General features: G+C 44.8%; 1 protein-coding gene across 2 annotated transcripts in view; it reads right to left on the bottom strand.

The window, feature by feature from the left end:
- Nucleotides 1-24,781, bottom strand: part of Shc3 (SHC adaptor protein 3) — a 166,703-nt gene that overhangs the window by 75,776 nt on the left and 66,146 nt on the right. For both annotated transcript variants that reach the window (XM_048800297.1, XM_015503995.2), the window contains exons 3-5: nt 8,734-8,797; nt 6,151-6,270; nt 2,978-3,031 (exon numbers count right to left, since the gene is read on the bottom strand). In XM_048800297.1, coding sequence (XP_048656254.1) covers nt 2,978-3,031; nt 6,151-6,270; nt 8,734-8,797 — 238 coding nt within the window. The remainder of the gene's footprint in view (nt 1-2,977; nt 3,032-6,150; nt 6,271-8,733; nt 8,798-24,781) is intronic.

Here is a 24,781-nt window from a genome sequence, read left to right as displayed (position 1 = left end):
AGATTTCTGGGCCACACCCTGGAATTTCCCCTCTGGTGGGTCGGGGGGTAAGATCCCCAAACTGAATTCCTAACAAGTTACAGCTGCCTCTGGGCTGGGGACCATGCTTTGAGAAGTACTGGTCTGGAAGAAAACCCAAGTGGATGGATGTTCAAAGGTTGATCACAGACATCCCCTCTTGGGTGATTGAGATAAGAGAGTTCTTTTCTTCTTGGACATAAATAATAATTTTATTCCCTTAAGATATTTTAAAAATATAAGTTCTATTTAGAAGTTTCATCTTTCCAAGTGAAATAAGACTTTCTTCACCTTCCTTCTCATAAAACCAATGAATAGAGAAAATAAGACTTAAAAAGTATGCTGAAGCTCACACCTGTCATCCGAGTGACTCAGGAGGCTAGATTCAAAACCTTCTGCACCATGACAGCCAGTCTTGCAGCCATCAGGAGCAGAGACTGAGTTGCAGTGAACTTTGTCCATCACAATAAAGCCACGTTACTTTGAATGCCATTGGCTTGACAGTGTTTGTTTGTATTTAATTTCCAAATTTGATTGGAGTTTAGAGTTCAATAAAAAGTATAAACATAAGCCATCTCTTCTTGGATTCTGTACAGATTCGGGTCACATAATTAATTTGAGTCAGCACTAATGATATATTCAAGGAAATACTTTAAAAAAAAAAATCTTACCCTAATCTAAGAAACTCTACTCTAGCTCAAAGTTGGGGGAGGAATGACAGTAAGAAGACCTGGTCTGTGTGTCTCAGATGGTCAATGGCTAAGCTGGACATGGTTGTTCTGATTCTGGTATTGATCTCTTTCTGGAATAGTAGTAGAGTGTAATAGGATTCAAAACAATTAACTGTTCTTGAAAAGTTCCAACAAAGGGGTTGCTGCTTCTCTACTTATTCCCTCCCCGAGAACCTCGGAGCCTAACCATTGCTCTAAAATTCTTTTGGTGGTATTTTAACATGGCTAATCATAGTAGACTGTAATTATTGTGTTGCCTCTTTGGGGAAAGGGATTAATAATATTTTCTAGTCTGTCTCATTTGATGTTTCCATCTACCATTTTCTGACTGCGTAGACTAAGACACAAAGCATTAAACAACACATAGATTTAGCAGGAGTATCAGGATGAGGGCCTAGAATCCTTGGTTTTACTTAAAACATTTACCAATAGTAGTAATGTGGTAAAATTGTGGTTATGATTCAATTTGGAATGAGATCTCATGCACTTGCTATTTGGATTGGATAAAATGGAAAGTAACTAGGCTTCCTGTCCTCTGGGATCATGCCATTTTCTGTATTAGAAAAAAAAATCACAACAAACATAAAAGGTTATGGATTACTTTAAGGGTCAATAAATAGTTCCATTCATTAAAATGAAAAGATGATGAGTAAATCTGAAGAAAAAGAACAGGCCCACATCCTGTTTATATCCTAGAGAATAAAATAATTCTATATAAGCCCATGTGTTTGGCTTTCCAGGACCTAGACATTTGTATCTCCACTCAAAATATCATCATTAGGACAAGAATTAAGAAAAGTTCCTGAAAGGAGCTATTGATGCAGTTCAATAATATCTGTCTTTTGATTTTTTCAAACTGGGTTACCTTTGACATTGAGGAAACTGTTTCCATCCCCTGCACAAGGAAGGAAAGAAGGAAGGGAAATTATGGCTCAGAGCATCACACTGGTTAAGCACTTAGACAACCACGGCAAATTACTTAGAGAGAGACAAAGGAAGGATCTTGGTCTAGACATGTATGTGAGTGCAGTACAGGCAGGTACATGAACGTCCATGGGCATGATCCCAGGAAATGTAGCATGGGTGTGTCACTGAGGCTTTCCTGTTACAATGAATTGTGAGAAATCGTCAGGATTAGAAAGAAAACAAAGGTACAGCAAGAGCAGAGGAGAAAAGAAAAGGAAGCCACAGTGGTAGACTTTTTTAAAAAAGACTTTTAAGTTTTAACAAGAGTCCAAACCATTTGAACCCATGGGATATCACTGCTAAACTGTGCTCTGGTCATCTTTGGTCAATTAAGCAAAGATGTAAGGGCAAAGATTCATGTGCAGGATGAGCAATCCCTTCTGCCACCAAGTGCCCTGGGCGTGGGGTCTGAGGTGGGGGTGCTGGACAGTAACAGGGCACATGACCAGTGGCACTGGTCCTTGGCAGGAGCCCACAACCCCAGCCGTGCCTGCCCCTGACGCCCACCACCACTGGACACAGAGAAATACTGCTCTCTCGTTACTGAGATCTGGGCCCCTATTAGACTGTCCTTCAGAAACATCTGGAATCTGCCGCTGAAATGGCTCTCTTGATTGACCTGACTCCACTATGCCAGCAGCAGTTCTATGACAAGGTTATCCAAGTAGAAGAAATTGGAAGGTCATCAGGAAAATTCCCCTCCTGCAGCTAGCTGCAGACAGGATCCCTAGCATTAAAATAAGGAGTAGTGTGTGCCAATCACCAGGGCTACTTGGGGGGCGGGCGAAGCAGGGCAGAGAGTGATCAAGACCCCAGCAACTCTGAAAACTGTGGTGCGGGGTGCAATCTGTCACCTCTTAAAAAGGCCAACGCTTGGGCTGGGGTTGTGGCTCAGTGACAGAGCGCTTGCCTTGCATGTGTGAGGCACTGGGTTCGATCCGCAGCACCACTTAAGAAGAAATAAACAAAATAAAGATATTGTGCCCAGGTATAGCTAAAAAATATATTTTTTTAAAAAAAGGTCAAAGCTCCCAGAATTTCTGATGGCTTTTTGCTATGAAATAAAAATTAACAGCAGGTCCTTGACATAGGCTACCTACCCCCAAGAAATGATAGTCAAGAAGAGTTTCCAATATTTGAGAGGGAGTAGTTGACATCACAGTTAATTTTTGTATATTGTTCAGAGGGGGCACACTTTAAGTAAAGGTCCCTTCTTGGAAATTCCCAAAAAGTACAAGAGAAACAAGGCCAAGGGCACTTACCGGATCTCCCCCGGAGGCGAAGGAGATGGACTGCATGTGATGATTCGCTATGATCTGTCAGGCCCAAAACAAGAAACCACATGTGCCGTTATTACCCTTTCCACGTCTTGCAAAATCAACCCTTTGTTAGCCGATGATCCAAATTGACGAGTTCTCCTGAAAACTCATAACTGTATGAAAATAGCAACTGTGAAAGTCACGGCTGTAGACCACCTTTCAGGAGCATTCACAGCCTGATGGCTGCTGTCTAACTGGCTGGCCTCAGCAACTTTCTTTAAGTCCTCCCAGGAGCTATGGAGAGCGAACATCAGAATTCCATCTGACAGGTGAGGTGGCTGAGGCCCCAAGGACCAAATGACTTCTTCAAAGGATCTCAGCTGTTAATCAAAGACCTCTACCCGCTGGCCAGGATCTTAAGGAAAAAGTCTCACCTGCACCTCAAAATATCGCCATTTATGGTGGTGGTTTCCAAAGCCACACCAGGACCCCCATCACAGACCTCCTAGCTAGGATGGAGGAGGAGGGGCCCTTCCCTCTCTCTTTGTCCCATTTGTACTCTGCACATACAAATAAGAAAGCCAGAAACAAAGATTAAGAGTCGGTGCCATCTAAAGCACTCTCGTAATTTATCAACATAAAAACCAGAGAGGACATTCCAAGTTAATTTTAAAATGGGAAATTTCCATTAGCTTTTATAAACCGCAGCATACAGTGGAATTTAGCAGACACTAAGTAAATTAGAAGCTGCCCTAAATTTAAAAAGCTCCATAAGTCTTCCATGCTATTTTTATCTTTCCAAAGACAATGTAATGACATTGAGGTACATTTCCGGGGGTGGGGAAAAGAGCTCTTGTCTCCATCCCTACACAGCCAGGTTTATTTCTGCACAATCCCCTCAGGCCCTTGTCCTCAAGCAGGCAGTTAGAATTTACATAGCTACATTTGTGCCATCCGAGGGATGTTTCCAAACAGGCTCCTGTAAAACCCAAATATAATCAAATTATATCACATATTTACTTTTAAATGCCTACTTTGGTTGTTGGCAATTGCAAAACTTCAGGATGTAGGAAATCCTGAGCATCTAAGGGACCATAAAGCAGTGTGCCCAAGCCCCGGGTGGCCTAAGCTAATAATAGTCACCCTAGAATCCTGTCCTCAGATCATGGAAGAGGGAATGGTGAGGAAATAGGACCCCCCCCCCAAATAATGATAACGTTTTGAATTTTGCATAATTAGCTTTTGTGTATTTAATTTTTTGCTTCTAAGACAGCTCCAAAACTGGAGCTTAGAAATTAAATTGGAAGGTAAGATTTAGCAGGGGAAAAATGAAAGTCATATTTAATCAACATGATGCATGATCATTATTGTGTGACTGAATCTAATTCCCTTGAGTAACAGAAAAATTGAAAAGGGGAGGAAGAAAATTAGAGCTAATTGATTCTAATAGATAGAGTCTGTGCTTCTGCTCCAAAGGCTTTATCTCATTCTTCTACTTGGAACTCGGTAGAGTGGAGGAGGTGCTGCCCGTCTGCTCTCTCTGACAGAGCAGGAAGGATCTCACCGTACTGGGCTCAATTTGCTGCAGTTGACAATTACAATCAACAGGAAGGGAGTCCAGAGCCATCTGATCTTTACCTCTGCTCCATCTGCCACAGACTGTACCTTTGTCATCCGAGTGGGCAGCACCTGGGGGTCCGGAGTCCACCCACCTAACCCAGAGGCAAGAAGATAGGAACTGGACACATCCAACCAGCCCAGGTCTCAGGTGGAGCAGAGCAGCAGTGTCCTGGGTGCCTCTTCTCTTTTATGGAGGTGGGGAAGGAGGGAGAAGAGCCCATAGAATTGAGGGCTACAGGCTGAAGAGTCCTGGAATCCGAAGTCCCCAGCAATAGAGAAGGAGAATGGGAATGAGCAGAGATGGGATGCAGGGCTGAGTGGACCCGCCACCACAAATAGCAGGGACTCCACCTGACACAGCACAGGCAAAGGCCGAGCCTCCCCAACAAGCCTCCCCACAGCCTCAAGGGCTAATCACCAAGTCCTGGGCACAGTTAGTAAGTATGCAAAGACGAGGGATCATCTGTGGGTCCCAGGAACACAGAAGAATGGAGCGAGAGTGGTATCCACTTATGCCCAAACAAAGCCTAGACATGGCTTCTCAGTTCTATGCAGAATCTAGAATTTATTTCTACCTCTTGGGTAGGAGTTGGAGCATAAATGAAGCTGAGGATACTGCTCATCCACCTGAGATTATGGAGACCAATAAACAGAAATATGTGTAGGAACATGAAGTCAACCACGGGCATCCTTGGTAACATGGTCAGAGTCATGGAGTGTGTCGGGCAGAGGTCACATCCAATGTCCAGCTCACATTGCGAGCGCTGTAGGCTGGGCAGAGCAGGGGAGGACAGAAAGATGACTATTGATTCAACCTCCACAGGCCAGCCCCTTCAAAGTTGATACAATAAAAATGTCCACTCCACAACCACTTTTTCACTAGGCAAAGGTTTTCCCCTCTGCCTTATTTGACCTTCAGAATCTCCTGTTGGGAGCCAGGACCATCATTCATATACCCATTTTTTCCAACTGAAGAAACTTACGATAGAGAATCATAAGACACACGCTGCCCAGAAACACAATCATCCTAAATGGAATTAGCCATACTGACCATGGCTGTGCTGCGTTGGTCAGCTCTGAATCCACCCATCCTGTTTGTGCCATGGATATGCCACATCTTATCAGCCCTGCGACACCAGGAACTAAGATGCTCCAAGATAATAAACCACTAAGGAAGAAACACTTCTGTCAATCAGACCATGACAGGCCAGACACTTCAAAGTTGATAAAATAAAAATGTCATCCATAAAAACCAATAAAACATGGTTATACAAGGGATAAGACATCAAGAGAAGACTTTTGCACATACATCACCTTTTTTATCACATTGCAAAGAAAAACAATTTCTTCCGTTGTCCTTCGAAAAACAACAAAAAATAGTTACTAATAGCCAAATTAAAGAGAACCAATCCCACCCATCATTCTCTTGGTGGCCAAAGTTCATAGACTAATCCAGATTTGACCCAAACATGTTCTAACTGGGGGTCTGGTGAGGCAGCCCTGGGAAAACCCATCGATGGACTCTTGGAGGGCGGGAGGCCTGAGCGACCACACACCTGTTTGGAGTCAGGCGTCCGCAGGTTCAGGCTGGCGGTGGAGATGGTCAGAGAGATGCTCATCCCTGCAAACTGGAGGTTGCTCTTTCCCAGGATGCTGGACAGCATTTTGCTCGGAGGCTGTGAAATCCAAGAGCATTTTTGGATCTGTTTTTGATTTACAGGAGGCCACCCTGCCGGACCTCTGCGCTGGCCTCCTCTACAAAGGTGGAGACCCAGATGTCAGCCACACACACACACCCCAGCCCTCACGGACCCCTCCTCCCACCTCAGGCACTGGAAGACAAAGATGCAATGAGTGAGCTGGGAGGGAGAGAGCCAAGGCTGACAGGTGGCGTCTAGAATATGCACTGTGCAAACTGTAAAAGAGAATCAAACTACCTCTCACGGAGGACCACAGCAGACCAGCGTGGGGGATTGTACCCAATCTCCAAGGATGGTGAGAATGTTGGTTGCTAAGGGAATAAGCCCCAGATCCTTCCACACCAACACCTTCTGGGTGGGGGTTCACATAGAGAGTCCAGCTGGAATCCTATGGCCTGAGCCAGCCCAGGGTGGATTGACCCAGGCTGGCTATTACTCGTGTCCCATCCGTCTTTCAGGAACCCAAGGGCTGCATGTTCCAGTCAGGTGCCTTCTGCCCCAGTCCCTGGACGAATCCTGCCAACACGCATTTCTCTGTCCTTTGGGACCAACCAACCCATCTTTTTCGATTTGAAGTAGAGTATTCTCTCTTTCCGGATGCCAGTTAGTGTCTAACAAGGCACACACTGTTTTAATCTCCTGGGAAAGAAAAGGAAGTGACAAGGCCAGGGTTTTCTCAAGTGGAGTCAGCAAACTGTGAGGACTCACTCCACCTGCTGAAGGTCAAGCCACAGAATGTTCCGGCAGACTGGGGTAAATCACTGACGTCCGTATCTGCTGGCCTTCTCTCTCTCTCTCAGCCAGGCATACCCTATTTAATTAGCCAATCAGAATAGGCTTACAGTTTAGGATTTCTATCCAGCCAATGAACTGTCTCCAAAAATAACTTTTTATGGAAATTCCCTACTAAAAGGGAAAAAAAAAAAACACCCTCTTCCATGCTTGCCTTAGGGGACACTCTTTGAGGCTACCCTGATTCAGTATGCCCAAATCGCAGCACTTTGCTTCCAAGATAAATGCTATTTCTTTTGATCTCTGTGCTGATTTGTCTTTTTTTTCAAGTCAACACTCCTGAAAAAGTTATTTAAAAATAGAGATGCCCAGGCCCCACCTGTGAGATCTGGGTCAAGTGCACCTGAGGTGAAGCCCAGAAATGGGCACTGTTTCTTCCTCCTCCCACCAAGAGGACCATGAGGGTAAGACTTGTTAGTACCAGCCATCTTTGGGAGTGAATTTCCCTATCTCTGTTCTCAGACACTTCCCCGTCCCTGAATCCAAGATTCAGAGCCTCTCTTGGTCCTCAATGTCTACAGGGGATTGACCAGACCTAAACTGGCACACCTGTTAATGTCACCCACGTTCTTTGCCTGTTCTCTCTCTCCAGTTGACCTGGAGGTGCATGAATGTCCCCCATCTCTGAAGACAGATACAGCCTGGTGCCCTGGGAATAGCACAGCCAAGCTCACAAACTGCCCAAATGATCGGGAATGGCTCAGCCTCCAGAGCCGAATCGGGGTTCTCTAAAGTATGCTTTCCCCACAATTCAGTCTAGTCCTAGAAAGACCATGATTGTGGGTGCCAGTTAATGAAGTCACTAGATAATTAACTGAAGAGGGTTTTCTCTGATTTCTCTTCACTAGGATTTTTCTCCCTCTCATAAAATCATGTTCAGGGTAAAAAGTTCTAGCGCTGAAGTTGAACACTCAGGCTCTGGAGCAGGTGGTGTGGGCTCCACCTAACTCCACCACCTGCTCATGTTCTGCATCTCATCTCATCTCTGCATCTCATCATCTGTGACGTGAGGATTTCCAGTGGTGTTGTGGAGCTAGCTAGTATCAGCTAATGAGACCCAGTTGGACATTTATATGAGCTGGCTAATATACAAATTTCTTAAACATTGAACTTATACAGACTCACACTTAAATAGAACTCATCTCAAAAGCAGACCATAAATGCCCAACACTCCATATCCTAATGGTTTTGTTGCATAAAATATGAACTCTGCCTTTCAGGTTATGTCTACTGTACCTTGGTGGTACAAGTACTGTGTAGTGATGTGTTGCTGTACGTCTCTTTCCAGACTCCATTTCTGGAGATGCCATGTTAAAAGCTTGCGCTCAGCACATGGAAGTATTTACATCACAGAAATTGGCAGATGCTGCAAATTCAGTGCTTCTTGTTCCCCCTCTCAACGATGCCTGGCCAAGTGTTTGCTGCCCTTGCTGTCTTAGGGTTTGAGCCACAGGGAGTAACCAAGGTTTCTGCTTTTGGACAGCTATGACAGCTCACTGTCCCCAGCCACGTGAGGGAGCAATCTCAGCTCTCTTTACTTGTAAAAACAACAAAGGCAAGGCTAGGGGAAGAGGACAAGGAGCAGTTGTGTGGTTGAAGACCCTGAGAGGTGAGAGAGGACGGAATGGAGGAGACAGACACGCGTACCTTTCTCTTCTTGAAGGCTCCTTTGGCACCGGGTACAGCTTCGCACACACGGCTGATGGCTTCCCTTAGGAGGACAGGGAGAGAGATCCATTTAATCATGTGTCAATCGGCATTATATACCCCAGAAACTCGCCACTCAAAAGCCCACAGAAAATAACTGCCTGCTTCTCTCAACAGAGAAAATAGACCTGCCCTCCACCGCTCCTGTAAAAAGTGAGACTAAACAAAACACAGACAGGTCAACTTAGAGCTCTAACTAGCCACACTCCGGCTCTTTTTATCATAATGGTTGGTGCTATCAGTGTTATATGACCAATGACACTTTTTTTTTCTTTTTTCCAGTTGGCTGAGAGTCTGTTTTTTAAAATCAGCACCCTCAAGTGTACTTTTCCCAGGGTTATCTTCATTGCTGTGGTCAGGGCACTAGGGCCAAACCTGATTAATCAATCAGCCACCACTATTGATCAACATTCTACTGAAGTGAGTTAGAAAGTAATTGAAATAAATTTGCTCCTTGGAGTTTGATACCCAGCTTCTGCAGTTATAAATACAGACAGTCCTGGTTTACAGTGATTCAATTTACAATTTTCCGACTTTACCAGGGTATGAAAGCAATACAGAGTAAGTAGAAACCATGCTTGAATCTTGAATTCTATTTTTTTTTTAAGTTTTAGGCTTTCAAAATATTTTGTTTTGCTTTTCATTAATATGCATTAATTATATGTGTATTAATGGTGTCCAGTGTGATATTTCCACACATGTATAAAGCATGCTTTGATCAAATCCAGCCTCCATTTATTAAACCCCCTTCCCAAATGCTAGTCATCGCTATCCTACATTCAGGTGAATATTTTTAGCTTTCCCAGATGAAAAAGGTATTTGTCCTTCTGTGTCTGGCTTATTTCACTTAACGTGATGTCACCCAGTCCCATCCATATGATCCTCTCTGGGGTTGCTGGACAGGGGTGGTGAACCTGGGCTCCCAGTCTGCCCTTGGCTGGAGGGTGAGAGACCACCACTCCACAGAGTGCTGTTGCTATGCTAGCATCTTCCATGAGTCTAACTGATGCATTTTCCACTTACAAAATTTTCAACTTATGACAGATTTATAAGTCCAGAAGAAGCTGCACCATAAAATCAAGAGTTTAGAAGAAGAAAAGGAGCTCCTGTTGTGTGTAATTGAGTCAGAGATGAGGCTATGTGCAGGGTAGGTCCTTGGAAGAGCATTGGTTGAGCGGCTACTGCGTGTCAAGCACCATCCTGGTCCAAGGAGTCAAAGAGTATCCTTAATGTTGAGGGACACTGAAGGGGGACCAATAGGACAGAGGTCTCACAGACGGGTCTGGCCACACTTGGGCAGGAAGGCAGGGAAGAATGGAGTTAAGCTAAGACAAAGGTTGCTGAGGTGCACATGCAGGCAGTGGAAGCCTATGGTGAAGGGGACACCCGAAAGCAGACAGACTTCAACTCCGTGACTCAGCCAAGGTGAGGAGAAACAGGGAGACAGGGTGAAGGTGGCTTCAAAATCAGGAGCCCAAAAAGGAGATGCACCGAGGACTTCTCAACTCCCACAAAAAACAAAGAGAAAATATTTCAATAGCAGAGAACAAATAAACAGAGATCTGGAGAAATGATGAATGGAAAAAAAAAAAGAAAAGATAATGGTCCTCAGCAACCTCCCACAAACTTTGCAAACTAAGTGCTTCTTGCATTTTTATCTATCATCTGGAGGACAATTAATCACTATTGCAATGCAAGGCTCTTAGGAGAAATATGTCCTTGTCTAATTAGGCAAGAGCTTGTCTCAACAAGATTTCCATTTGCCATTCAATTCATTGTAAAGAGTGGGGAAGGAAATATTTTTCTAGAAGTTCGGATGCCAAGAAAACTATATGAATCATCACGACTTGGAAAAAGTGAAGAAAGAAGCCAATGATTTTGATGCTTTTATGCTTCCTCCGATTTTTAAAATAATATCCCAACTTTGGTTCTAGCAAAACGGTCAAATACGTATCACCCAAAATACTGTCTAAAGGTAAACTCCTTGTTACTTTTAGAAGAAGGTCACATTGTCTTTTTATAGAATCATAAAAACCTCAGTATCTATATTTTATCTCTTTATTTTTTTAAAAAAAAAAAAAGCAGGTCAGTGACCCTCTGCACTATGCTTATTAAGTGAATTGATATATTTAGCTCAGTGCAGCTGCTAAATCTCTGATGGTCCCAGCAAGCTAGGAAAAAAAAAAATGCTATATGCAGACTATCTCCCAAGTCATTCCTTAAATATCCCCAATAATCACTGGATCTCTTTTTTCATTTGCTGACATGGAACATAAGAGAGTGGGAAAAAAATCAGTCTTAGCAACAGGATACACGCTACCAAAGGCCTGGCCTGCTCGGGCCATAGGACTTTTGCAACAGGCTGCTATTCTTCATGTGCTGGAGAAACTACACATCAGCATTCAGAAGGGATTTCGAAGCCCTGCAGAAAATAAACTGTTCTCTCCAACAGTGGTCTCACAGAGAGGCACACAAGGGTCTCAGGGCACATGGAGACACTCAATCTTTTGTCCTTAAAATTTGCAAATGTAAGGAGTTTCAGAAATTGCTCAGAGCTCATGCACTCAAGAGAAGTCCTAAGGATCCCCCTTGGGAGCCTTTAGAATCCCCAGAGGTTTTCAAATCAAGCTGCTTTTCAGAAAAAAGGTTCTGCCTTCATAATTGGCATAAATTCATTTCTAATGCTCATGTGCTAATATGTGTGTGCGAATCCTCATTTCAACCCGGCTGATGGTATCTATTTCTGTTTGAAATAGAAATGTGACACAACTATTAAAAATCGCAATATTTAGATGCCTGAAATTAGTAACTTCAACTCCAAAGTCTAATTTTAAATGTAACTGTTCTCAGTTTCCTTGCTGTTTAAGCTCAGTGCATCTTAGCAAGAAACACCGTTTCAATTTGTTCATTTAGCAATAATTATTTAGCTTCGTGTAATTTCATTTAATCCCCATTTGAATCTCAGGTACCAATTTTGCCCTGTTTTTAATAATAGAGTTTGCTTCTTAACATTCTGCTCAGTACAACACCATTTCAGTAAGCCAGACCCTGTCCTCAGAACTCTGCTAATACGAAAATGGAACATTTGGCAAACTCTGTGGTCATCTGAAAGTAGCCAGAGCCAGCCTGCCACCAATGCTAACCCTCAGTTCCAAGATTTTACCATTTTCCCCCATTCAAACTAAAATTCTCATCATTAGAGCCAGACCTTCAAAAGCTCATAGTTTGTTTTTTGTTGTTTGTTTGTTTTTTGAAATGCAGAATTTTAAAATTGAAACCTTGGAAGTCATGTGACACTATCTCTCAGCTCATCTGCCGTCTCATGACTGGCCACACAATCCCCAGATATACATGTGAGCCGCCTGCAGGCACACACACACACACACACACACACACACACACATACACACACACAGTTTTTTGAAACAATAAAAAATAGAATAGTAAAACAAATAAACACATGTTCCAGCAAATTGAAATCAATTTCACAAACACACAGACATAAAAGGAGTGATCTATGTGATAATAATACACATCAGTAGAAAGTCAGCCAGTCAGTGGCTTCTAAGAGAGTGGACAGGTACCCAAGGGAAAAACCAAGCTGAGTTCCTCTCTCATGCCTTAAATGCAAAAAAATCCTAGATGGATTGCAAATTGAATTCATTTGTGAAAAAAACCCTAAAAGTACTAAATGAAAACCGGGAAGAATTTATTTTTAATTATCTTTGAATGGGAGGATGATACAAAACCCATAGAACATAAATATTGACACGAATTATAGCATAAAAATTTAGGCCCAAAGAAAACCATGGAAACATTTCACAGTCAAAGAGAGAATTGTTTTAATGCAAGTCAATAAGGAAAATACCAAAAGCCCAGTGGAAAACTAAGCAAAGGGTAAGGACAGAGTGTTCACAGGAAACGAAATACAAATGGCTTTTGGGTGAAAATAGGAAAAGGTTCTCGACTTTGTGCATAACAGAAATCCAAATTAAAACCTCCCTACTGAAGCTGCATTTCCGTAGCCAAAGATGAATACGTGGTAATACTTTGTAGGGACAAAGGCCCTTCTGCATTGGAGAGTAAGGAACTTGACATGGCCTTAGCCTGCCATGGTCAGATCCCTGACAAATGGAAGGTGCACAAACCCTTTGGTTTGGAAGGACGTTTGCTCTAGACTTGCTCAGGCCAAATGACTTCACACACAGTTTCTAACAGACTGTCAGGAAATAATCAGCAATTATCTCTAGAACCCAGCTAGCTCAACTATGGCACAGCCACCAAACAGACCACAACATGGCCACAGCCCCTCACGTGGCATCAAAAGTGCTGTTTCTGCTACTCTCACCCCACTCTTAGCCTCCTTTAATCAGATACATGTTCTCACAAGTTGTTCCTGCAAAATCACGAGCACCTTCCATACTACAAATTGAGTGGGCAGCTTCTGTCCTCAGCTGATCTTGTCCACCCCCGGAGCTCCTGGATCTCTCTCTCTCCCATGTGAGTTTCTTGTCTCCTCTGAGCCCCAGGGCTCCCTTCGCCCGTCTCCTCCCTGGAACTTGAGCGAGTGGAATGAATACATGCAGTTCCAGTCAGAACTATCTCCCCCCTCCCACGGGCCCTTGTCTTTTTTCTTTCTCTTTTTTAAAGTAAATGTGCATTTACTTAATTTTTATGTTTTTACTACTACATTAAACTTATACGTAATAGTGGGGTGCGTTCAGACATTTCAATCTCCAGGACTTTCCCTTCCTCTTTCTATGTGCTCCCCACCCAGAGGAAGCCCCCAGGCACACCCTGAACCCAACCCACTCACTTTCAAAAAAGAAAAAGTCCTCAATCACTTATGACGACAACCCCTCCCTCTCCATTTTTCCCAGCTACAATAAAAACATGTCCAACTTTGGCAGAACAGTAAAAATCCTGAACTTCAACAAAAGCCGAAAAGCCCCTCCCCTTCCCTAAGTCCATCTGTGGCTGGAAAGTTCAGGTGGCCACAGAGGAATTCTGTCTCCTAAGCGTCTAGCTGCAGCTCCTGACTCCTTAGTGGGCTGGAGGGTGAAAACAGGGATGGATACAGAGGTGAGGGTCAGGCAGTGACATGGACTGCTATAGCCCTGGGCCCTCTGGTTAGGGCTAAAGTTTTCAGCTGACTCCTTTGCCCTTCTCAGGCACCTGCTTGATTCTTTGAAGTCTCCTCCACCGGAGAAGGCAGTAGTCCTCCCTCACCCATAGTTTCATTTTCCATGGTTTCAATAAGTTGTCTGAGGTCAAATGCAGTTCAAAAATGTTAAATGGAAAGTTTTTAAATTTTAAATTCCACACATGCTAAATTGTGTGACATTTCTCACCCTCCTGCTCCAACTCCATCCTATCTAAGACATGAATCCTCCCTTTGTTCAGAGTATCCATGCTGTATACACTACCTCCCCATTAGTCACTGAGTAGCCATCTTGATATCAGATTCACTTTCATAGTATAGAGGTACTTATGTTCAGATAACACTTATTTTACTTAATATTGACCCTACAGCACAAGAATTGTGAGGTTAGCAATTCAGATATGCCAAAGGTGACGCCGTCAAGTGCTTTCTTTAAGTGAAAAGGGGAAAGCACTTGATGGTATTTTTTGAGAGAGAGAGAGAGAGAGAAGAGCACATCCACTGGACCATGGCAGGCTGAAGTCTAGACTGCAGAGGGCTAGACAGGGCTACTCGCTGCAGCGTGGAATCTGCAGACCAATGGAAACCTTGCATATGCTCATTTTCATTCCCAGTCTTTAAGAATTTCTTATCTTTTTGGAGAAATATATCCTCTGAGATGAAACACCAAAGAGTAAAGAATACAATTCCACAGAATCTGCTTCCATAGTTGCAAAGGTGTAATACAGGAGAAGCAAGTGAGCTGGCCCCAAAGCCTCTGTGGGACCTGACATTGCTGGGCCTTGCTCTAAGTGCCACCGAGGTGCTGCCTCATTCAGTCCTCAACCATCCTAGGGAACTGGGAACCATTTAGGCCTGTTTAATAGATGAGGAAGTGGAGGCGCAGAGACAGTAAGTGACAAGCCCAAGGTCATACAATCAACAAGTGCCTGAGCCCATCGGGAGCCCAGGGACTGTGATACAAGTGCCACAGATCCAGGGGCTGCACAGCCAGCCTGGGTGGGGGACCCAGGAGGGACAGTGCTCTCTGAGCTTGTGCACGCATTGCCCAGCAAAGCCATCCCCCACAAGGTTTGCAAAGTTAGAATCCTGAGAACCAGAGTCACATAGGAGCTTTAAAATCGTGAGCATCAATTCAAGTCCTCCAGGGAGTGGAGGAATGAGCGTGATGTGATAGAGCCTCTGGGACCGGAAAGCAGGGCTGTGATGTTGAATATCTGCCTTGAGAGGATTCTCCAACCATGGTGGACAGTGGGATGGGCTTAGCAACGAGGACCGTCCATCAACACGCACAGCATGAGGGAATCCTGTTAGAACCAGACAAACACAGCACATGCTGTGGGCTTCCACATATGTACCAAAGTCTAGGAAGGGCAGAGCAGCCTATCGCAAGAAAGCACATCAGGGGTTCTCTGGTGGAAAGGGGAGGATCATGGTTGCAGGAGACTCCAAGAGACCTTTAAGGATGTTAAAGATCTTTGCTATATCTTGAGTGTGGTGATGGTTTCACAGGTGTACACGTGCATCACACTTACCCAGATGCACATTTTAAAAATTGGGAGTTGGGTTGGGATTGTGGCTCAGTGGCAAAGTGCTTGCCTCACATGCATGAGGCACTGGGTTCAGTCTTCAGCAAAACATAGAAACACATAAATAAATAAATAAAGTTATTGTGTCCATCTACAACTAAAAATATATATATCTTTTTTTAAAAAATGGGGGTTTAATGCATACCTCAGTAAAGCACAGTGGGGCGACTATATATAGTTCACAATTATATATATATATATATATATATATATATATATAATATTTTGCCCTGAAATGGCTGTCATAAATTTACTAATATTCATTATTTTCAAGTAGCCAATATAATGACATGGTTGATGAAAGAGAAATTGTGTACCAAACAGCCACCAAGACCTATTATATATTTTATGAAGATCTGGGAGACATTAGTTAGCTTGAAGTTTCCAAACAAAGAAACACAAGAGAGAAATGCTAATGAACTTGATTTGATCAGAGCATGTGGAGTACATGTATTAAAATACAACTCTGAACTTCATTAATATGCACAAGTATTATGCTTCAATCAGAAAATAAATGCAATTTAAATAAAACACCACCTCGTCATGGTGATGTGATATTGTCCCACAAAATCTTACTTGGTTTTTATTTTCTAAAGAAAAAAAAGAACACCACACACACTGACAGTCTCATGGGATTCCCATACTGTGCTGGGTAGAGAGGAAATTAGAGACTGGAATACAAGTGCCCAGAGGTGGTCAAACGAAAGGCCCTGGGCAGAATCTACCTGGGCCCTAACTAGCTGTGTGGACTTAAGGAAATGACTCAACTTCCCTGAGCCTAAACCTCTCCACATGTAAAGTGAAGATAAAATATGGCAATTTTGCAGATTAAATAAAGTGAAGTGCTTATCACCGATCTTGGGGCAGAACACAGAGCCCCTGTCTCTCTCACACACCCTTTGTGACTATACAAAGCCCCTCAAAGCCAGGGCAACCTGTCCCCAGCCTCTCCTCCTGCGTCCAGGAATGAGGAGGCCCTGAATCCTTCTCAGACCTGCTATCCCTGAAGATCCCCTCCCACTGAGCAAACCTGCCTTGCTTCCACTTCCCGCCAACAGTACTCCAGGTCCAGCACCACAGAGATCCTGCCCCCACTCCAGGACCTACTTTTATAGATTTGGAGGCAGCTCTCATCCCTCTACAAAATCTTTTCTAAGAGCAGTGCCATCTGCCACAGCAGAGGGTCACAAATCATGGTTCCCTGCTTCCTGGCTGCCTGTCTGCAGGCACTCCCACTGCCGTGTTCTGAAGGTGATTTGTTCCCACCAAAACTCACGCTGAGGCTTGGTCCCCAGCGTGGCACTGTTGAGTGGTGGGGCAGAGGGAGAATGTTTGGGTCCTGGGGTGGCGTGCTTGTGTGTAGATTAATGCCTTCCGTAAGGAAATAAGCCAGCTCTCTCGGGGGCCCCGCTTTCATCTTTCACCCCCACCTGCTGGCCCTTCTGTTTTATACCATGTGTGGAGGCAGCACAAGGCCCTCACCAGGAGATGCTGGTGCCATCTTGGACTTCCAGCCTCCAGAACCAAGAGCAAGAATAAGCTTCTATTATTTATAAACCACCCAGCCTTGGGTATTCTGATACAGAAACAGAAAATGGACAAAGTCACTGAGCATTCTAAAGGAAGTGGACAGAACTTCATTCACCACCCCAGGGCGCATCTTCATAGGTTTGGCCACTGGTTCTATTGCTGCCACCTTGGATGACTGACGTGAGGAAGCTTACACACACAAAGAACTCACAGACAACGAATTCCCCAGAGGTTCTACCCCTACAGGGCATATCTCCCACCCTGCACATGGGTAGGATTCTTTGTAGCCCAAGGGATAGGAGTTTACACTTCTCTGTGAAACTGAGGGAATGCCTGAATCAACCATCTCTTCTTAGTTCTAGAATTAACCTTCTTGACCTTACCCCAAATCCTATCCTCAGAGAGGCGGATTCGACTTGCCCTGCTCATAAACAAATTCTGTATGAGTGTGTGTGTGTGTATGTGTGTGTGTACGATGCTGTGACTGAACAAAGGCCCTTATACGTGTTAGACAAGTGCTCTACCACTCAGTTATATCCTCAGCCCCACTCTTTCTGATTTGCAAAACTCATTTCAGTGACTGACATACTGCATGCCATGGAACATAGGCCTGGTCTAGTAACATAGGTCCTCAGTTCTTTCCTGCTGGAGACCCTGATTATTCTAGCCTATGGAGTTCTTTTGCTATTGTCAAGTATTTCATAGATTCCTAAGCTCCTCCCCAGTCACTAATTTTATCAGCCTTTCCCTCCAGTAAAGACAGTTGATTGCAGCAAGGCTGAGAATGTAGCCCCATGGTATAGCATGAAGGAACGGCTGATCTACTAGGTTTTATGATGAAGAAGGAGTCATCAGAAAAATAGCCAAGAAAGAAGAATTGAGATTTAAAAAAAAAAAAAAATGGATGTCACAGTTGCAATATGTAGAATATGAATAGACAGAGAACAAGGGATGGGCACCATCTTAGAGAAGCCAACAGGGCTCAATGGCACCCAGTTAGGCCTGGGAACGGAAGGTGGCTGGGTGAAGAGTAGGCTCAACAGAGAGAGAAATGGAAGGACCATCTGCAAAGAACAAGGGCTAGGAGGTAAACAGGCCATCCCAGGAGGAGCGGGACCATCCCACCAGCTAGAGGAGACAGACCACATGTAGTCTGGTACGTGTGGTATGGCCACAGAGGCCTCAGCCAGCTGGAGGTGCTTGGTAATCAAAGGGCAGGGGGTGGCACTCACCTGGAGTATGGTCACCACCATCTAAGTTTGAACCAATTCAAACTTATGAGCCAACATGATGTATAATTGAGTGCCCAGTTGGACAGCACTTCAGGTTTGCAAATGGAGATGGAGCTGAGGATGGGGACAGCCTGGAAGGGAGGTGAGTGAGGCTGGTGAGGGTCAGAGCCGGAGCACTGGTTCCTAGGATCCAGGCTAAAGAGGGTGGGGACCTGATATGCAGGAAGCCTCAAGTTCCCAGGCAGCATCTGGAAGTTCAAAGGCAGCAAGACAAGGCTGCAGGATCAGGAGGAGCCTGCTGCCACACTGCCCGAGAAAAAGAGTCTGCCAAAGGTTCTGACTGCATCCTGCTGCGCTCAGGGGTAGACTCCAACACAGAGAATGAGACCCTTTGCACTCAGTCTTCTGGATTCGCTTTTCTTTGTAAAATGGAAGCTAAATCATCTTGGGGAGCCTCCATTAGCCAGGGCAGTAGAGACACAAGCCAGGCTGGCTGCCACAGTCCTGTGTCTGCTGAAGCACCCAGAGGGAAAGTGCATTTCCCACAAAGCCTTTTCCTGCAGGATTCTGTAGGTACATGGACATGGATCTCAGAGGCCACTAAAAATAGGTCAGACAACAGAAGGATTTCAAATGCAGCCCTGTTTGCAGACCTCAGCTACAAAGATATGTCGTCCGTAATTGTTCCACGTGAGGCCTAATGGGTTTCATCCAGTTTCTGTTTAACTCAACTTTATACAGGTGTTTTCAAGGGCACAAACCCAGAGAAGGGTTTGAGTGCTGAGCTCACCTCTCAGAGACACACACTGGCTTTTTAAAACAGGACCCAGGATGCTTTAACTCTCAAGACTTGGGGGTTAGAGCAATGCTTCCCCAAATGCCTCCCCATCTGCCCTGGAAAGAGGCAGAGATACAAGGGTGTTCCTCAGTAAGGCCCTGGGATGGCTGGGTCCACAGCACCCCATCTGACGGGGGCTTCTGCATCCATCCCCAGACCTCAGTTTGTGAGGGATCAACAAACAAACCTATCTTTGGAGCCTTCTGTAAGGACAAATGGCACCATCTATAAATCCACAGAACGAATAAGCATTAACAGGGTCCAGGAAACATCAATTAGCTATTAATGTCATCAGCAATACCCAAGTCCAAACTGCTTGTACATGTCATCATTCAGAACTGCAAGACACACACACAGAGAGAGAGAGAGAGAGAGAGAGAGAGAGAGAGAGAGAATTATAAAGACCTGGTGGCTAATTCTGTCCCATTCCACACCCGTTCTTAGTGAGCACAGTCTGAGTCAGTCAGACATATGGTCCCAAGGACCACGTGGTCTGTACAAAATCATAGGAAAATAAGCAGCCCCATGTGTAAGCATGAGCTACTGTAAAGTCCATTGTTGGACTTGTGTTCCTGGTTTGATGATGATGATGATGGTGGTGGTGGTGGTGGTGAGCCAGACACAATGTGAAGGCTGCCAGGTAATGTCAGATCCCCCTCACTGCCACCTGGATCCACCGGGCACACGCACCCAAATCCACGCTCACAGACATAGGTGGAAGCCATCAAGTGGCTCCAGACATCCTGGGCTACCCTGCACCAATCCTCAGCCAGTCCTTGGTGAAACCAGAATCAAAAGTAATTTTCTGATTTCCCAATCCAGGAGAATACAACAAAATCAAACACCTAAGACTCAAATGGTGGTCAGGGAGCGAATACTTTTTACCCAGAGTAACTGACATCACACCCACCTGACTCCTGAGGGCAAACAGCTGCCATATGTCAACATCCTTTCTCCACGCCAGCCCCTCTGTGGGAGGAATAAGTGACGTGGAAGTTCTGTGAGACTGACCAGAGTCAGAACCCCTATGCATCAAGCTGTGCTTGATCTTAGGACGGCCACCTCCACTGGGGGCTGACCTCAAGAGCTCCTCCAGGTTCTCCCCAGGCAACTGTGGGGCCATGAGGGCCAACTCAGCAGTCAGAGAGGAGAGGGACACCCTGGGTTCCCACACAACTGTTCTTTTGGTGGTCTACTGGGCTCATCCAAAAACGTCCACTTAGGGAAAGGGAATGAGGTGGTTCAAGGGATGAAGTTGCCCAAACTGTGTTGTATGCACCTATGAACGCGTCACAACGAATCTCACTATCATATATGATTATAACGTACCAATCAATAATTACTTTTTAAAAAATCCTCCTTTGTCAGAATTTTATTAATCACATGACAACTCTGGAGCATTATTACAACCTAGCTCTAGAAGTCAAGCAATGCAGAATACAAATGATCAAAGTATAAATCCTAGCAATAAACACTCTGGGTTCTATTTTTTTTTTTCAAAAATATATATTTAATAGAACAGAAAGAAATACAGTGCAATCAACAAAAAGGCTCCCCGACAGGCACCATCAGCAATGGCCAGGCGTGGTACATTAAGGAGTGGGAAATGTTGATGGAGCAGCCAGTGGGGAAGGGGACCCAAAGAGGGCAGAGGCCCGGGGAGGCTGCAGAGACATCAAAGCCCAGGCAGGGGACAGAAGTGCAAAGAAAATTCCAAGCGCATCATGAGTCCACAGCTCCTAGAGATGGACCCAGCAGAGGCCCCGTGGAGGTAGCCAGAGCCTGGGAGGGCAGAGCACACCTGCAAGGCAAAGAGAAGAGACAGGTTTAGTCTGCATTATTCACACACAGTGTTAATCAGTCACTTCCGAACCTTCCTGGGGCGGGCTCATGGCCAGGCAGAAATGCTCTCAAACTTGTGGCACAGTCGCAGAACCTGCCTCTAAGAGTTCCCTTTTCTGACGGCTCAACAGCACCTGTCCATCATCCCAGAGATGCTCTGCTGAAAGGCTCTGCAGAGCTGTGTGTCCATCCCAGTCCCCGTTTCTCACCTTTGTGCAATTCTATGTGGATGCAAATGATAGGAAGTCCCCACTGGTTGAAGTGGGGAGGGAAAGAGCTAGAGCCCTGACCACCTTCTCTAGGTCCATCTACACAGTGGCCAAGGAGGTGGCACCACCATCAGCACCTCCTGAAGTGAGGGTGCAAGCACCCCCAAGGTCCATAGCAAATGGGAGGGAGAGCCAGGGTCAGCACCCACCACCCACCTGCGATCTTGTCCAGTGTGCAAATGAGCAGCAAGAGCAGTGTGTTCATCGCACCCTTGGAAAGCCCCCGGCTGTCAGGAAAAGTCTAAACCTCCATGCCCCGACTTTAACAGTTGCCCTCAGGTCCATACACAAACCCACAACACACCCGAGCCAAACGCTCAGCACCAACGAGCACCAAGGATCAGTGAGGCCCTGCAGATAGCATCTCATTTAATGTTGAACCCAGTATCAGGTGCAGACTTGCCCCACCCATCTGTGGGGACCTGTTTATCTTCACCAGCTTCCTCTCCTCCAGAGGCACAGAGAGGTCACCCCCTGGTCAAGACCACAGAGCCAGTTCTTGCACGGGGTTTGGCCCTTCCAGTGGACTCAGCCTGCCTTCCTGGGAGTCAGATGAAGGCAAAGGGCTTGGGCTTGCAGGAAGGTAAGACACACGAGGAACAGGCCACCTCTTGTGCTGTGTGGGCTCAGAACTGACCCACAGAATGATGATAAGTGGCCAAGGATGATACCCAGCCAAACATCTCCCAATGTGGCAAGAGCTTCAAAGAAAGGCAACGGCTCAGGGCCTTCTAGCGTGAGGCCAGAGCTGGAAGTGTTTCTGCACCCTGAGCACAGGCAGAAGGGACTGAGGTCAATGTGGCCAAGTGGCCCTGCCATTTTCCTGCCCCATGAGGGGTTAGGGAGGCTTCCTTTGGGAAGCAAGGCCTGCATGGGGCTTTAGAGACTCAGAAGGTGTGAGAGGGGAGGTCATGGTGAGTACATAGAACAACGGGAAGAGAGGTCAGGTTGGGCTCAGTGGGACATGGAGTGGGTGGGCACCATGGTATAGGAACAGTGAATGGAGTGGGTGATCGGGAGAAGGCCCCCGCACCGGCCACCCAAGAAAACAGGCAAGAAACCCCATAGGTAGCATCGTAAATGCTGGAGGGGGTGATCTTTCTAAAGAAACTTAAGGGGAAAAAAAACTACTAGGTACTAACAGGAGGGTTTGGTGATGTAGAGGGAAACAAGAAAGAACTTTTACTCTGAAAGGAAGGTAATGGCAGTGAAAGATAGGCTCCTCATGCACATAGGACAAAACCATATGAGACCTGGGTGGACAAGCCTCACAAGTCACACACAGACTGCACGAAGAAAAGCACCGAGTTTTATCAAAAGATACAAAGCAAGACCTGAATACGTGGAAAGCAAGACTGAATACGTGGAAAGCATGTCCCAGATATAAAGACGGAACATTAAATGCGAATTCTTCCTGCTATGGTTTGCCTAAGTGATCCCCAGAGGCCTTTGTGCTATATAGGATTGGTCCACAGCTGACCAATCCCAGCTGGTGCTCCTGGGAGGTGGTGGAACCTTCGGGAGGCATGGCCTAGTGGGAGGTCTTCTGGTCACTAGTGGATGCTCTCAGGTCCCTGATGAGGTATTGGGACCCCAGTCCTATCCTCTGCCTCTCTTTTGCATGCCAGCCATGAGGTGGACAATGCCATACACTGCCACCATGATGTCCTGCCTCAACCCAGGTCTCCCCCCAAAACAGTCCTAACTAATCCTGAACTGGACCCTCCAAAACCGTGAGCCAAAATAAGCCTTTTCTCTTTCTAAGCTGATTCTCTCACGTTATTTGTTACAGTAGCACAAAAGCTGACCAGTACGCTCCCTGAATCAATAAATCAGTCTCATTCAGTCATAATTGTCATGAGATCTTTTTGCACTAAACAAGGTTAGAGTGCATAAGAAATTTCAAAAATCATGAAGAAATTATGAGAAGCGTTCAGAAAGAAAAGCCAGGGTCAGTGTGTCCCGCCAGAGAATAAACATGACTATAAACTACAAAAATCAGAACCATAGAATCTTGGCATACAAAAAAAAAGATAAGTAGATGGAAATAAAGCACTTCAGAAATGGAAACAAGTGTGTACAGGAATTTGGTATAGAATGAGGTGTCATTTAAATACAGTAAGGAGATAAGGGCCTCAATGGTCATCTTATTATGGCTGAATTTTTTAAAAATCCAAAAATCAAAAGGAAATAAAGAAAGGTATCATATTATTAATATGATCTTACAGCACAGAGATACTTAAGACAGAAAAACTGTAAGTCATAAAGGGAAGGTTGATAGTTAAACCTGAATAAACATTTTTAAAAGGCATGGCAAGATATTTCCAACATATATAAAATATGCAAAAAAAAATCCCACAAATTGATAAGAAAATAAGAGGAATCCAATAGGAAATGAGTGAATTATGCAAACAGCTGATTCATAAGAGAAGAATGAAACCAGCCATCAAAATGCATGTGAAAAGGCATTTAGTTTCCTGGTACACACACACACACACACACACACACACCCCTGGCAGCAGTGGGGGGGAGGGGGTAAGGGCATGGGCAGCAACTACTGTTTTGACAACAAAACTGGCAAAAACTGACATTAGCAACACTCAGTGCTGCAAAGCTGTAGGAGAAAGTCTACTTTCCTAAACTGCTGGTGACACCAAGGATTTAGGAGGAGCCTGCAGTAGCCCAAGGTGTGAACTGCTTCCAATAGGAACTAGCTAGCTCTAGAGCATGAGGCATAGACACAAGGAGAGTTCACACAGCATGACTGTGTCACGCAAAACAGGGGTGGTTGACTCTACCAGTAGAGCCATAATGTGCAGCTATGAAAGATAAGGAGTCAGTCACTTAAGGGTGGGCTGGGGTGGCTGGGAATGTGGCTCAGTGGTTAACCACTCCTGGATTCAATCCCCAGCATCAAAAAAAAAAAAAAAAAAAAAAGAAGTTAGACACAAATGTTTCTATCCATTGGAGGAGGACTTGTATGTGACTGTGAACACGTATGGATTTAAAAAATGCAGAAAGACAGCCACTAGCTTATAATATGGAGTACCTAGATCTTTACTTTCAATGAGCATCTCTTGTTTCAATAAGAAAAACCCATGTTAAAAACAAAATAAATTTGCCCTTGTTGATGTTATGTCAGTGGAACATTGTAATTCATTTCTTTTCATTGCTAAGTAGTACTCCCAGCATGCACATATCAAAATGTGTTCATCAGTTCACTTGATTGACAATTGAGTTGAAGTTTAGATTTGTTACAATAATGCAGGTGATTAAATCATGGCATACAATTATCAACACACATCAAATTGTAAGCTCAAAATGAATGGACATACTGTGAACATAAGTTCTCATTGCTGGGTCATATGGGAAATATATATTCAGCTTTATAACTAACCTGTTTACCTAAGTGCCCGGGCCCTTTGGCCTTCCTACCAGTAATGACACACAGTGACTTGGGAGACCTCCAAAGCAGTATGCTGAGCTAAGGAAGCCAGACACCAGAGACATCCTGCAGAATGTTTCAT

The sequence above is a fragment of the Marmota marmota genome, unplaced genomic scaffold (assembly GCF_001458135.2).
Source record: "Marmota marmota marmota unplaced genomic scaffold, marMar, whole genome shotgun sequence".
Lineage (NCBI taxonomy): Eukaryota > Metazoa > Chordata > Mammalia > Rodentia > Sciuridae > Marmota > Marmota marmota.
This window is presented reverse-complemented; position numbering and strand designations above follow the sequence as displayed.